Source organism: Betta splendens, chromosome 12 (assembly GCF_900634795.4).
Source record: "Betta splendens chromosome 12, fBetSpl5.4, whole genome shotgun sequence".
In the NCBI taxonomy this organism is placed as follows: Eukaryota; Metazoa; Chordata; class Actinopteri; order Anabantiformes; family Osphronemidae; genus Betta; species Betta splendens.
Window position 1 is genome coordinate 7343114 of NC_040892.2, and position 13342 is coordinate 7356455.

Here is a 13342-nt window from a genome sequence, read left to right on the forward strand (position 1 = left end):
TCTTCACAGATGACCGATCCTAATGTTTCATGCTTGGCTATGAATAGAAAAGCAGTAGTAAAGATCCAGAGGAGCTGAGTACTGTGTTGTACGTCCTTATAGTGGCTTGTCTTATTTCAAGTGTTACAGGATATGATGCTGTAAACATTGTCTGAGGGAGTTTTAATTTGTGTATACAGGCACCGTATTAAAGATGAAGATCTGTTTGGTGCTGGTGCTGCGCCAAACGACAGCCTGAGGGGGAAATGTCGGATGAACTAACGTTAGATCGCAAGAGCATGCGAAGCCACCGGATGTTTTCATAATTACAGTTGCGCAGACAGACAGACAGACAGACAGACTTGAAACTCTGCCTAAAAATATTGCAAAATATTTCGCTTTGTCTGAAGTCTCAATGGACTATTTCGGTTTTATTGAGTGAAAGGAGCAGAAATTGCAAGCTCATAACTCCATAATAGCAGAAGCAGACGGGGTTTTGCTATGCACTGGTCAAAAGCAACCACATAAAATGCACAATTTTATATTTCTGGGATTTTATAGTAAAATATATTATGCGGCAACCAGGGAGTATTAAAATGGAAATAATACATGATCACAGTATTAGTTACTGTTGCCGAATTATGGCTGAAACCTAGACAAAACATGATGCCCAGTAATTACAAACTTCTATTAAAAATGTATTTAAGTGCTCAAAAGAGGATTGTGAAAATAGCAAATTGGAGCACGTCCCGGGGTTTTTACTGTCCGTAGCCTATTACAGTAATGTTTCAGAGTAGGGATCCATATACACAGTTTACTCTGGGGATTAAACAGGCTTTCAAAAAGCTGATGTGTCACCCTGTGTTACCTAAACAGCCAAACACAACTTGAGGCTTTGCTCAGTTAAAAGTCCCCTAAAGGCGAAGTCTTCCAGTTACTGTTCTATAACAAATATCCATCTGGAGTAAGAACGGGTTTTACATGAAGGTGATGCAGCGAAGGGGAATATACCTTAGTGACAAAACCACGAGGAAAGATGGTTGCCACTGATTTTTTTTTTAGCTAAAACAAAGAGCCTTTTGACCCAGCAGGCTCCAGACATGCCCACAGACAGACACAGGCCCGTGCATTCACAATGCATCCGCCACGCGTTTCCTCACACCCACCTACCACCGTCGTCATTATACACCTACAAACTCGCTCTCGGTGCACCGCTAGCGAAGGCCTCTGATCCGAGAGCGGTTGCCATCGCGACGGCGTCTCACACTCACGTGTGTGGGATCAGGGGTCAAGGTTCACGGGTGGTGCTCTCCGGGCTCAATGGTGCTCTGTGTGTCATCACGCAGACAGTAATCCAAGGCTAAAGAAGACCAGGCAAAAAAAAAAACACGCCCCCGCTCCTGTCAAGACCCGCAGCGTGAACTCATTTATTTCCCCATATTCAAACCGCACTCTTGCACTGTCAGAAAGGGAAGACACTGGAGTGTTTACGAGCACAAATTTAGAAGTACAGTATATGTGCATGTGTCACGGTGTTTGCACATAGCAGCGGCAATTAAACTTGACAAATGCCTTTGTTTACAGGGAAGCATAATCCATCTCCCTCTTTATATAGGCCGACCCACTGTTATCCCGATGTCCAAACCAGTGGCTTTTACAAGTGCTTCCTTATTAAAAGCCCGTGTTTTCAATGTTGGCCCTTTGCAAAGCGACCACTTCCACTGACAATGCCACAGACAGTCCAGCAGCTGCTTTGCGTGAAGACCGCGTCTCAGCCACCGGGGTGTAAATCAGTGTGAGGTGCCTGGTCGATAAATACTAATGATTGATGAGGTTTCACACAGATGTGCCATTTGGACGTTTTTGGCCAAATCTGTCCAGGCTGCAGCCAAAACCCCAGATGATGTTTCAATAAACTACATGGAGACATTTTCCTACATTTATATTATTATTTATATTATTTTCTGATGTCTAAAAATAGAACATGCGGACTTTACAAAATTTTGAAAATAGTTGCAGGTTGCTTATGAAAATACAAACATTTCCACTTGCAATTAGACTATATGTCTATACTTGGGTATAACAAACTTATACTTTTATTCCCCATAAGTTTGATTTGGATCATAAAAAAAAAAATCCACCTAAATGGGGCTAATGCTGTGAAACTGCTACTAGGGACGGGATGGGAGGTGCCGCTTGAGTTTAACTAGCTTTAATTAAAGCCAGACAAAGACCTCCTTATACTTCTGTAGTGGTGGGGGGATCACAGGGACTTTAGCCTAAGAGTCTCTGAGACACTGACAGACACAAACAGCAAGTGATAATTAAAACACATGCATCCAAATGCTTTATTGTATGCATGCAGTGTATAAAAGCACTAATAATACCAAAGATTTATATTAGATGCATTTAAATTGTTGTGCACCACTGAGGAGCATGTTCGTAATATTTATGAGTCTGCGATGCCTCAAACAATAGATTAGGAGTCAACAGCAGTTTTAAGGCCTTTAAGCAGAGACGGCAGTTCTACAGCCCTTTTTGAAGCACATACAGTACGAGGCATGATGATGCATCAGGTTAAATGTTTACCTGCTGTCACTAAAGGTATTGTTGTTATGTTCTTCTATGATTCTGTAGCCTCAGAAGTCAGAATATGAATTACAAACCATCCCTATGAATGAAGAGCTGAGAATGAGACTATATGTCACTTTTATTAATACACAGTGGGATTCTTATGATGTGTCAGTGCCGCCTGCTGCAAAAGCTCAGAGAGGAGAAGAAAGTCCAGTGAAGCCATGTGTTCTCTGTCTGTTTACAGTGCTTTTATTAGGCATCCTGTGGCACAGGGAGCTTTTTGAAAGGCCTTCTTTATAGGAGCTTTCCTGTTTATGCTTAGGGGTGGGAGGTCAGTGCTCTCAGCCTCGTGCTGAATACAGTCAATCTGCCTGCATATAGAAAAAGGAAAAAAGTGTGTGTGTGTGTGTGTGTGTGTATGTGTGTATGTGTCATCTGGGTGATGGGAAGAGTTTAACTTGGCCGGGCAGGTTCTCATTTGAACTCTTTCTAGACATCAACACACAGGTACAGAGGTCTATCTGAGTCACTCCGCCACAAAAAAGGTTATTACTTGGTGTTGGGCTTTTATGTCCACGAAGCCGCAGTGAGGTAGCAACACAAACACACACACTCATACAAACACACACAGACACATACACAGAAGTTAGAAGTGGATGTGTTTGATGGGACTGGAAGAACTTACCCTAGGACCTCTCTTGCCTGGCAGGCCCGGCTTCCCTGGAGGTCCTGTCAGTCCCTGTGAACAGAACAGAGAGCCTTGAATCAACACCACATTAAACAATATTCATAAATATACAAACAATTAAAAAAGTATTAGTCATTAAAACCCCTGTGGCTGTGTGGGAACAGCAGCACCTTTAGCCTCTAAAGTAATTCCCTCCACAGGTGATGAGAGCAGAGCCTTTTCCAATTTGAAGGTCTGAGCCTGTGTGGCAAGAAACTGTAGAATTGCTAGAAATAGCAGGTCATTTCCTGCACCACTCAATACCCCTGTGTGTGGCTGCACCAGGCCTGCACTCGTTTTCTTTTGATCAACAGGAGGCGAAGCTGCAGGAGACATTTGAATCCTAATGTAAGTGTGGCAAACCCTTTCAAAATATTTCGCTCACTGCAAAATTGTCAGTTTTTTATAAAGTGGTTAAATTTAAACCCGAGGATAAATAACACTCACTTCAAGGTGTAGCAAAGACGAAGCGCGTACGAAGAACAATTGTTGGCGTCTCAGTTTTCACAAGGCTACGAACTTTCAGCGATAAGGGACGGCTCCAAGTACTACTGTATTTCAGCTTCAAAGCAACGCCGCCATCTTGCTCAATCTCTGACCTGAATGTAAGGATTCCGCTTATCGCAGCCACTGCCTGCATGTCTGCCTGCAATCTAGCTTCTATCGCTGTGGTGAATGCCACTGGCCCCCCACCATCTCCTCCAGGACCACCTCTATGGTTGAGACCACCCCTATTGTTACAGGTGCTGCACTCTATGGTGGCCTGTGGACCTGTCAACATAAACCCCCCCCCCCCCCCACCCCCATCCATCCTCACACTTCCACCACCTTGCTTTCTTGCTTTCCTTACACTTGGTTGTTTATCCTTACTGTCTTTTTCCTCTTTGCACCTGTCAATCACTATATTTTAACTGCTGCATGGGCACAAACATAGTCTCCTCACATGAGAAAGAATTTCCAAACTGATTTCATTTCAATCGGTTTCTGTTGTCAGTTTTCTGATATCTTTAAAAATACTGGTTGTCTTCTGTAGTATGCAGTAAAAATCCACATGTAGGCATAAAAGACTGTGCAAAAGGTTTGGTGGGATAGTATATGACATGACAAATCAAGTTCAGCCTCCATGTAGTATCACCACTTGGAAATGTGTAATAAAGTGCTTAAGTAAATGGCCACAGAACGTCCCTTCGCCTTCCTTTTACAACCTCCTTTCCTAGATAGATTGCAGCACTCCATATTGAAATTGCAGGTAGTGCTTCCTAAATGGCAGTAATTCAGCTCACTGTAATGACAGTCAGGTCTAGTGCGAACTCCAGTGCAGAGGTAAATTGGCCACACCTAGACACTCTGAACTCTTCAATCTACACAGGCTAAATTACAGACCACTACAAAGAATGAGCCAGGCACACGCAGCGAACACGCAGGCCTGGCTCACACTCGGTGAAATGACTCAATCACAAGGGCAGGTTTAAGTACATGTACAAACACAGCCCCAATGTGCTGAGGAGACACTGAGGTCTGACTGATCGAGGCCACATTAAAAAGGTTAAGAGCTATGTAGTGAACTCTACATTTTCTAACAGGTTTCCTGTGGTAACAAAGGTCCCCTTTATGCTCTGTGGTCGAAATGCAGCTGAGATTCACTCGACTGCTAGATGTGAACCAACAGTACCTGCCGTCCTCAGTGTTCTATATGTAGGCCCATCTAACCTTTGTGTCTGCATTGGGGAAAACTGAACGGTGGTGTTTACTGACTGCTTTGACCCCTTGACCCAGCATCTGACCTCCACTATCCCTCTGTGACAGAGGAATCTGTTGCAGGGGCGACGAGGCAGTAGACCTGACATGTTACACCCAACCTGAAAGGTTCTAAGCACAAGAGGAGAAAGCAGGAAGGAAAAGATTTCTAACCCTTGTGGGAAATAACGTTCAGATTTCAGTGGTTTCCTCTTACATCCTTGAAGTATGTCACATTAGGAAGCTCAAACATAGGTATTCAAATGTACTCATACACAAAAATACATGAGACCAGTGGTTATTACCAGTGGGCCTTGTTCTCCTTTCTGTCCTATGGGTCCAGCCAGCAGAGAGAACTGAGTAGGTGGCACCTCCCAGCTCAGGAAGCCATCAGTAGCAGGTGGTGTTACTGTGTTGTACCAAGACCTGGTAGGTCGTGGGGTTACTGGAGCCTTGGGTGTCTTAGCTTGCTTTGGTGGATTGGTGACCTGTCTGGAGACTGGCCTGGAGGTTTTAGGAGTAGAAGGTTTGGACGTTGTTGACTTTGAGGGGCTGATTTTGGATGTGGTTTTAGAAGGGAGGACTTTGACAGATTGTGTTTTGGATTTGATCGGAGTGGCTTTGGTTGGTGTAGCTTTCGGCTTAGAAGGCGGTTTCTTGACTGTGGTGGGTTGTGGTTTCTTTGGTACGGCACCTTGGTCTGACAGGGCAGTGTCTGGCTTTATCTTGGAGGGTTTCGTACTGGTAGTGGCTGGAATAGTTTTTTTCTTGTCTGTCACTGCGGTTGTTCTTTTCGAGCTGTTCTGAGGAGTGGGCTTTGGGGGACTAAATTTAGCAGTGGAGGGCCGTTGGGTGGGTTGTTTTGTGGGGGTTACACTTGTCCTGAGTGGTGCTGTGACAGTTCCAGTCCTGACCTTGGGAGGTGGGGAGGCTAAACCAAGCTGGACTGTGACCGGCATCACAGTTGGCAAAAAGGGCATCACGATGGTCCCAGGAAAGGGCTTTATTGTTTGGGTGGGGGCAACATATCTGACAGCGGAGGCAGCAGCAGCAACACCCCTGGCAAGGTTCAGCCCTGTGGACTTCCTGAACGTGTCTCGGCTACCGGGTTTAGTGGTAGCAGCTGTGATGTTCGCTTCGCGTGGTAAAATTGGCAGCAACGGAGAAAGGTTCGGCCTATATGTGTCCGCTTCCCTGCACTGTTTCTTAATGTACCTGCAGAAGTTGTGAGCTGCCTGTGCAGAAGGGACCAGGTCAAATTGGCAGATGGCTCCTTCAAAGTGTGGTGAGGCTTGCTGCTGGCTCGTGTGTCCCAGCAGGAAGGAGCCCTGGAGCTCAGGAGCCAGACCCCCATCAAAGTCCGCATGAACACTCTGCTCTCCGCAGGAGGCATATAGAGTCACTTTCTGTCCATTAACTCCAACTGCAAGCTGGTGCCACTGACCATCATGAGGATCATAGGGCAGCGCCACAGAGGTGTTTGGTCCTGTGTGAAGGACCAGACTGCCTGGAACAAGCTGCAGGCCAAGTAGGAGTTTTCTGCGGCTTGAGAGAAGGGTGAAGAGGAAAGCATTGTTGACACGGTGTGAGCGCACGCTCAAGACAAGAGCCAGGTTGGGCCAGACGGCAGCTGGGAAGACTGAGCGCCATGGAGACTCGACATGTGCCCGCTGGTTGAGGATGATCCCAGATCTGAATGGAATAACCCCTGCTGGCAACGAGCGAGACGGTTTCTCTCCCTTAAGCCCCAACCTCTGGAGGATGTCCACATCTGGAAAGTAGAGAGTTCTATTAGATATGCATATAGATAAGCTTTACTGATACTGATTCTGATACAGGGATTACAATATTTTCTGTAATATTTAGTAAATACAGAATTAGGAATGAGAAAGACAAAAGTACAACAGAATAGCCCAGACATTTGAGCAACAGATGCAGAAACCAATTAACCATTAGAATATGTGGATGACAGGAAACGAAGTAAACATTTTAAAAGTATTAATAGGGCACTCAAGACGCTCTTCAGAATTAAATCTTCCTGAAACATGGGAGACTCAGCTCAAGTATTTGAGCTATTCTTGCCAGTGGTGTTTGGATGAACCGTGCTGACGCAGGAGACAATTTACATTAACAAAATAAAACTAATCTGTGCTTTGTCCTCACACACGATGGTGCATGGCAGAACAGCCATATATCTTGTCAGACTGATCTTTCAGCAGTTCACAAAGAAAGGGGGGGTGAGGCAAAAAGTGAAAAACAAACAATAATAAACTCATTGGGTTTGAAAAGCCACCAAAGTGCTTCTGTAGGCCGTCTAGTGCAGCTTTAAGCCAAAACAAATGACTATGTATAGAGCCAAACAGACATAAAACTAGGCTGGCTGGGGAGTGCTGAGTGGCCTAGGATGGTTGTTTTGTGCTGTCTGAGAAGGCAGATGCTTCTGAGGTGCTGTGGTATCTTTTGTTTCAAATGTCAGCGGTTTTGCAGCCTCACGCTTCCCTCCAGCATTTCATGTTGTGCCATAATTTTGGCGGCTCGACTCTTGTGATGCACAGAGCAGTTTTAAGCAACACACAACAAATGGCCTCAGCCTGATTACTGCAACGCACTCAGCCCAATTTCCTGTTTTCAGTCTGGAAAGTGACATGTTGCCTGGTTAAGCTTTTTGACTGTTGTTAGAAAGCAGGGAAAAGCAATAATGAGATACAATACAAATGTTTTTTAATGACAATTCTAAATTCCAAAATGATTGAATAATCATTTTAGAAGATTCACCATCTACAGTAGGTCAAAGTAGCCTTTACCAGAAACACACAATCAGACCTACACACCCTTCACCAATCTGCCCAATACGGTCAAAGGGCAACATTTATGGTGCTGTCAAAGTGATATGACTCCCACACCAATTAAGAGCTGTGAGTGGATGCTAAAGTTAAAGTGTAAGTGCTGGCAATGTTTGCTTCACTGATTACAAGGCATGGCCTCTTTGTTATATTTTTACTATAGTGACTATAGTGGATTAATGAACCACAGGACATCGGCATCATCAAACACCCTCTTTTTCCCCTCTCCTCTTTGACCTACCCATCAATGGAGTCAGTGTGGGCAGAACAAAACACAGTAACCACAAGCAAAATATAGTTTTCAGCTATTCTGCCGCCTTCAACGCAGTGTGCAGTGCAGAGATGCAGTATCGGGCCCAGCACTTCTCTGTATGACCTGTGATCTCAGACCTACTGTATAGGCCCCTCGACATCTATATTGTCTCTGGGATCACTCTGACCTGTGGTTACTGGGCCTTGTCTAATGGGGACATGTGTATAGAAGCCCTACTTGTGACAGAAAAATGTCCAAGCACTGTTGATGAGATGACAGAAAGGCATAAAGATGAGGGGAGGGATAGAGGGGAGGTCCTAACGGTCGACGTTCTGGGAAAGCCAGAGAGTGAGGTCTTCAAATAAGCCATTGTCTGTCTATCATTAGACTAATATCAGTGGGTCCAGACTTTGGAAATATATAATTGCTTGGAAAGTTTAAAAAAATATATTTGGAGGGGGAATTTGAAATTTAGTAGCACTGGCGGTTACCAAGAATTTAAACCTGAGGTAGGACTGAACTCGAATCCCAGCAAACAAAAACTGATCCGTCCCATCTGGATTTAACTGGCTGCAACTCGCTCACTCATCATCGGCACCACTTGATCCTTGTACAGTAAGAGTTGCAGGAGCACCCTACTCATTTTCTACAAATGTTGTCTTTCGTGCAGCAATGTTACTTTCCTCACAGTAAAGGGACCCAAACAAAGGTATGCCCTTCTTAATCGAAGATTTTGGACTCCCCAAGAACTGTAAAGCTTTCATTGTTGCTACATTAAGGTTTTATACCATAGGAAGCAAGGCCTACATGGTGCACAGTGCATACTCATCCAGATAGTGAAGCCTCCTCCTCCCTGTGTGGTCCGTTCTGCAGCAGAGTACATCAGGACTTGGCAGCGAAGCAGGAGGTGCATTACTGCCCATGTATCTGTTCTGTACAAAGGCCCCGTCTCCAAACTTTATTTAAATACCACTTGCAGTATTACTGGGACCATACAGAGTGTGGTTTTAGATATACAGCATACTTGTGTTTGACACATGGCAGGAGTTCATAGCCTTGCTCTCTGCCAAGTTACTCAAGTAGGACAGAAAGGAGGTCCAAGGCTCTTCACTCTGAAATGTTATCCCTTGTAGAGAATGAAGTCACTGACTCATTGGAAGACACTCAGATTTCGCTCTGCTTGGCCTACAATAGTCTACAGTGAACCATTTATGATATATTTGGAAGGAAATCATGCTCACAACAATCTGTTGTACAATATGTACAAAAAAAGTGAAAAGCACTTTTCAGGCTTTTCAGTAATTATCTAACAAATAAACAAATTCAATATATCAGACGGAGACCAATAAATTGTACAAAAAGTGAACGCCTTTTGCCTGACCTGTCAAAAAAAGTTGTGTAAAGTATAAAGTAAACAGAGAAGTGTTACAGTCACACTGTATTTTACACTGACAAGCGACAACAGCACCTGGTGGCTTTAACGCACACGAAGGCTGCTCTGTGTGTTCTGACACCTTTCAATTACACTTTTCCCATGTTGACCTTTGACCCTAGCTCTAACAACATCATCAGGTGGTAGCAGTGTTGTCGCTACATCTAGATTATTCCTTGAACCATCCTGACCAATATTCCCTTCACCCTGTCCCCGTTTGGGGTCTCTATTCACTGCTAAGGGAAACACCTGGCTTTTTAGCAGTTGCTCTGCTGTGTTTATCAGCTGGTTACTAACTCTGCCTGGTGTTTATTGTTGCCAGCAACATGAATTTGTGACTATACTGTAGTTGAGCTGTATAGTAACAAAGAACTGTTTCAGGAGTTTGTTCTTTTGAATCTATTCTATCTATGATCTACTAACTCTGCTCACTCAGCTTAGCTTACACAACACATGTTGTCATGACAACGATTGTCCCAATTCTCATAGCAATGAGTTTACGTGCTTAGGCAGTGACCAAACAGGCAAATAATTATTGCAAACCCCCCCCCTTCGTACTCCAATACGTTTTACAATTTGTTTCCACTGGCGGGATTGTTAGCACACGAGGAAAGGGGTGAGAAAGGGAAGGAACTGAAAGGAGATGAGTGGGAGCCATGCCTTACCTTCAGAGTGTACTTGTGTAAGTCCCAGGTAACAAGTACAATATAGAACGGTACAGAGCAATAGGGCTCTCCTGAGGAAAGAGAAGATGAAATGTTTTAAACACAGTCACAATCAGCACTGAATCATGCACTTAGTATAAATTTGCTTTTATTCGGTTGCCAGGTTGGTAAACTTCTAACGGGTGTTCTTTATGCTTTCTTTTTTATTTAGTGTGGTTATTAAGGTTTTATTATGAACAATAAAAACAGAGCTACAACTATGAAGTGTTATAAATAAAAAGGCAGCAAATGTATCTGTAATCATTGTTTTTATTTCACTAGACAGAGACTCAAGTAAGACCATATGCTTTACAGCTGAGCTACTAATACTAATACCAAATGTGAACAGGATTCTGCAAAAACACTTACAACCCAGCACCTTCCTCCAAAACACAGTTTCACGTTGTGGTTTGTGAGGGAGTAATACTATAGTAGACCTATCCATCAAACCTCTCTGAACCGAGCCACACAGACTCGTACAGACACACCTACGGGAACTAAAACGAGACGGCCCCCCTCAACACCTTCATGGCGTCCAGGTGTGCAGCAGAGCGAGGCCGAGCGGACTGGCAACCGGACAGAAAGCTCGGTGGGGGGCCGAGCTCTGGTGACAGGCAGGGGAGCCACTGTTTACCACTGGAGGTCATCCAGACACACATGGTCACACACACGTTGGAGGAGGAAATGTGTATAGCAGCTGTGGCTGAGCGTCGCAGAGAAGCAGACCAGGGCACGGGCCAACAACCCCGAACGCATGGGAATGACTCTAACCGTCACGTAAACACATTTACCTGCAACATCCCCAATGAAAAGTGAACAAAACAGGAAATAACATAAACCTAAACATTAACCCTAACCCTCCTCTAGCTACTCCCCCACTGGATGATTATAATTAGTGTGTGTACATGCTCTCAACCTAAGTGTGTGTGTGTGTGTGTGTGTGTGTGTGTGTGTGTGTGTGTGTGTGTGTGTGTGTGTGTGTGTGTGTGTGTGTGTGTGTGTGTGTGTGTGTGTGTGTGTGATGTGTTGTCGTGTCTATGTCTCTTTCTCTTCCAGCTCCTGGTTGCTAATAAACTTGCATCACAATCAACCCCATAAACAGCTGGATGTGGTTACCGTGTGTGTGTGTGTGTGTGTGTGTGTGCGTGTGTGGGGGTGTGTATGTGTGTGTGTGAGGAAGCAATGTGTATCTCTCAGGCTTCCAGCTGGCTCCAGTCTCAGTCATTTTCTTATCAGAAGAGCGAAATGAGTCATGAATGCTTCGACTTTTTTCTAGCTGCAGCAGAACTGACTCTCTGTATTCTGTTCCCCAGGCTGTTTACATCTGTGATAACTGGGCCGATGTTCCTGGGAAACAGTGCTGCTTTTCATTGGCTTTTCACATTCAGAGCTCTCGGTAGCGTGTTTAGGTTTTCCATTAGGATGCGTTTGAAGTCTACGTGAAAGGTTGCGATTTCATCCTCGGTGAAGAAACTCAAGGTTTAAATCAACGGAGCTGACGCCTGAACACTGACTCAGTCTGCTGTGGTTTTCGTAGAGCAACAGTGAGCTCTGACATGGTTCCCTGAGGGAACTCGGCTACGCTGAGTGGACAAAATACAGGCCAGATGAACAGTCCTCCTCCTACTGTACGTCATCCATTAACCCAGACACTTTAACCCTCTTATGCTATGAGCCAGTGTAGTCGAGACAGAAATGTGAACACGTCTTTTTTCCGTTAATGGAAAATCTGGGAGCAGCGTGAGCAGCAAAGGGAGACATGAGTTTGTTTCAGGGTTTTACAAAGGTTTGCATTTATAATACTGAACCTCTCTTACCCTGCTGTCATCTTTGTGTCACCATTACCTTCCTCTCTGCCTCAACCTTGACTGCATTGCCTTTGACCAAACTCTGATTCTAACCTCTTGACCCCAGAAACTGCCACCAGCTCCAGGCACAAACGGGAACCCGGCAACCAGTTAAAGGTTGAGAAAAAGCCGCTGAGAAATAGGTTGGTCTTTTCTCACAAGCTCAAACCACTCAGTGATTCACTTAAAAGGATCCCCGAAGGTGATCCTGCCCTCTGACCATACACACCCACTGTGGAAAATTCCTCTGGATGAGCTGACACTCAGGTCTGATGAGTGGGTATCTCATCAGACCAACTCTGCTGCTCTCAGCAGGCCAGTAATAACCCACTCCAGATTGTTTACTTCTTAACTAATTATGTCCTGTCAGTACTTAACGCTGCAGACATGGGATGAAACCTAAAGGTGAGTCACTGTGATAGCAGGAACCAATCACAAATACAGAAAATGAAAATGGCTACGTATTAAATTTAAAATACTCAACAGTTCGTTCAGTGTGAACTTCGAAATGCATGTTACTTTAATTCTGCCTCAGAATAATCATATTAGATAAACCACGAGAGAGAGACACGAAGTGCGACACCACGTGGACACGTGGGAAACGTCTCGCAGGTACAATGCGTTTTCCGCATGGCACTCCGTCCGCGCATATTCCCAAATAAATAACGTCGTGCTCTACTCTTTTATTATTGATGGCGAAAAACGTCAGTAAGTAGATTCGTCTCACGCATGACGGAAAGTTTCCTCGCAGAACGATGTCAGGTGTGAAAAATAAAGCTGATGTCACCTTGTAATGAAAAATTAGGGGACGAGGGTTCAAATGTCCGGACTTTCCGACTCCCTACCTGACTATCTCCGCTATCACGGCACCGATTCATCCATCAATTATAGCCCAACCAAGGCCAGCATTAGTCCGGGGTTAAAATGACGCATTCGTGCGCGAATGAATGAATGAATAAATGAATGAAGTTTTCCATGTGAACTGTGCAACAGCTGGCTACCGCTCGTAACTCCCTAAGATCAAAACACAGCAGTCACGACTCTAAGTCCATGATGTAAAACATCTGCATTTTATTCCAAGGAGCAATAAATGAATACATCAACAAAATCTATACAGTAGCTCTAGCTAAGATATTTTATCAAACGAGGATGTGGAGTTTGAATAAGAAGGGAAACCATGAAAAGCATCATGTCATAATCTGACAAACGCTCCAGTGGATGCGCATCAACCTTTTATGAAACAATA

General features: G+C 44.4%; 1 protein-coding gene across 1 annotated transcript in view; it reads right to left on the reverse strand.

The window, feature by feature from the left end:
- The window catches only part of col27a1a (collagen, type XXVII, alpha 1a), a 47836-nt gene that overhangs the window by 33624 nt on the left and 870 nt on the right, over positions 1-13342 (reverse strand). Inside the window, exons 2-4 of the mRNA XM_029169499.3 lie at positions 10211-10281; positions 5323-6788; positions 3239-3292 (exon numbers count right to left, since the gene is read on the reverse strand). Of these exons, the coding sequence (XP_029025332.1) occupies positions 3239-3292; positions 5323-6788; positions 10211-10281 (1591 nt within the window). The remainder of the gene's footprint in view (positions 1-3238; positions 3293-5322; positions 6789-10210; positions 10282-13342) is intronic.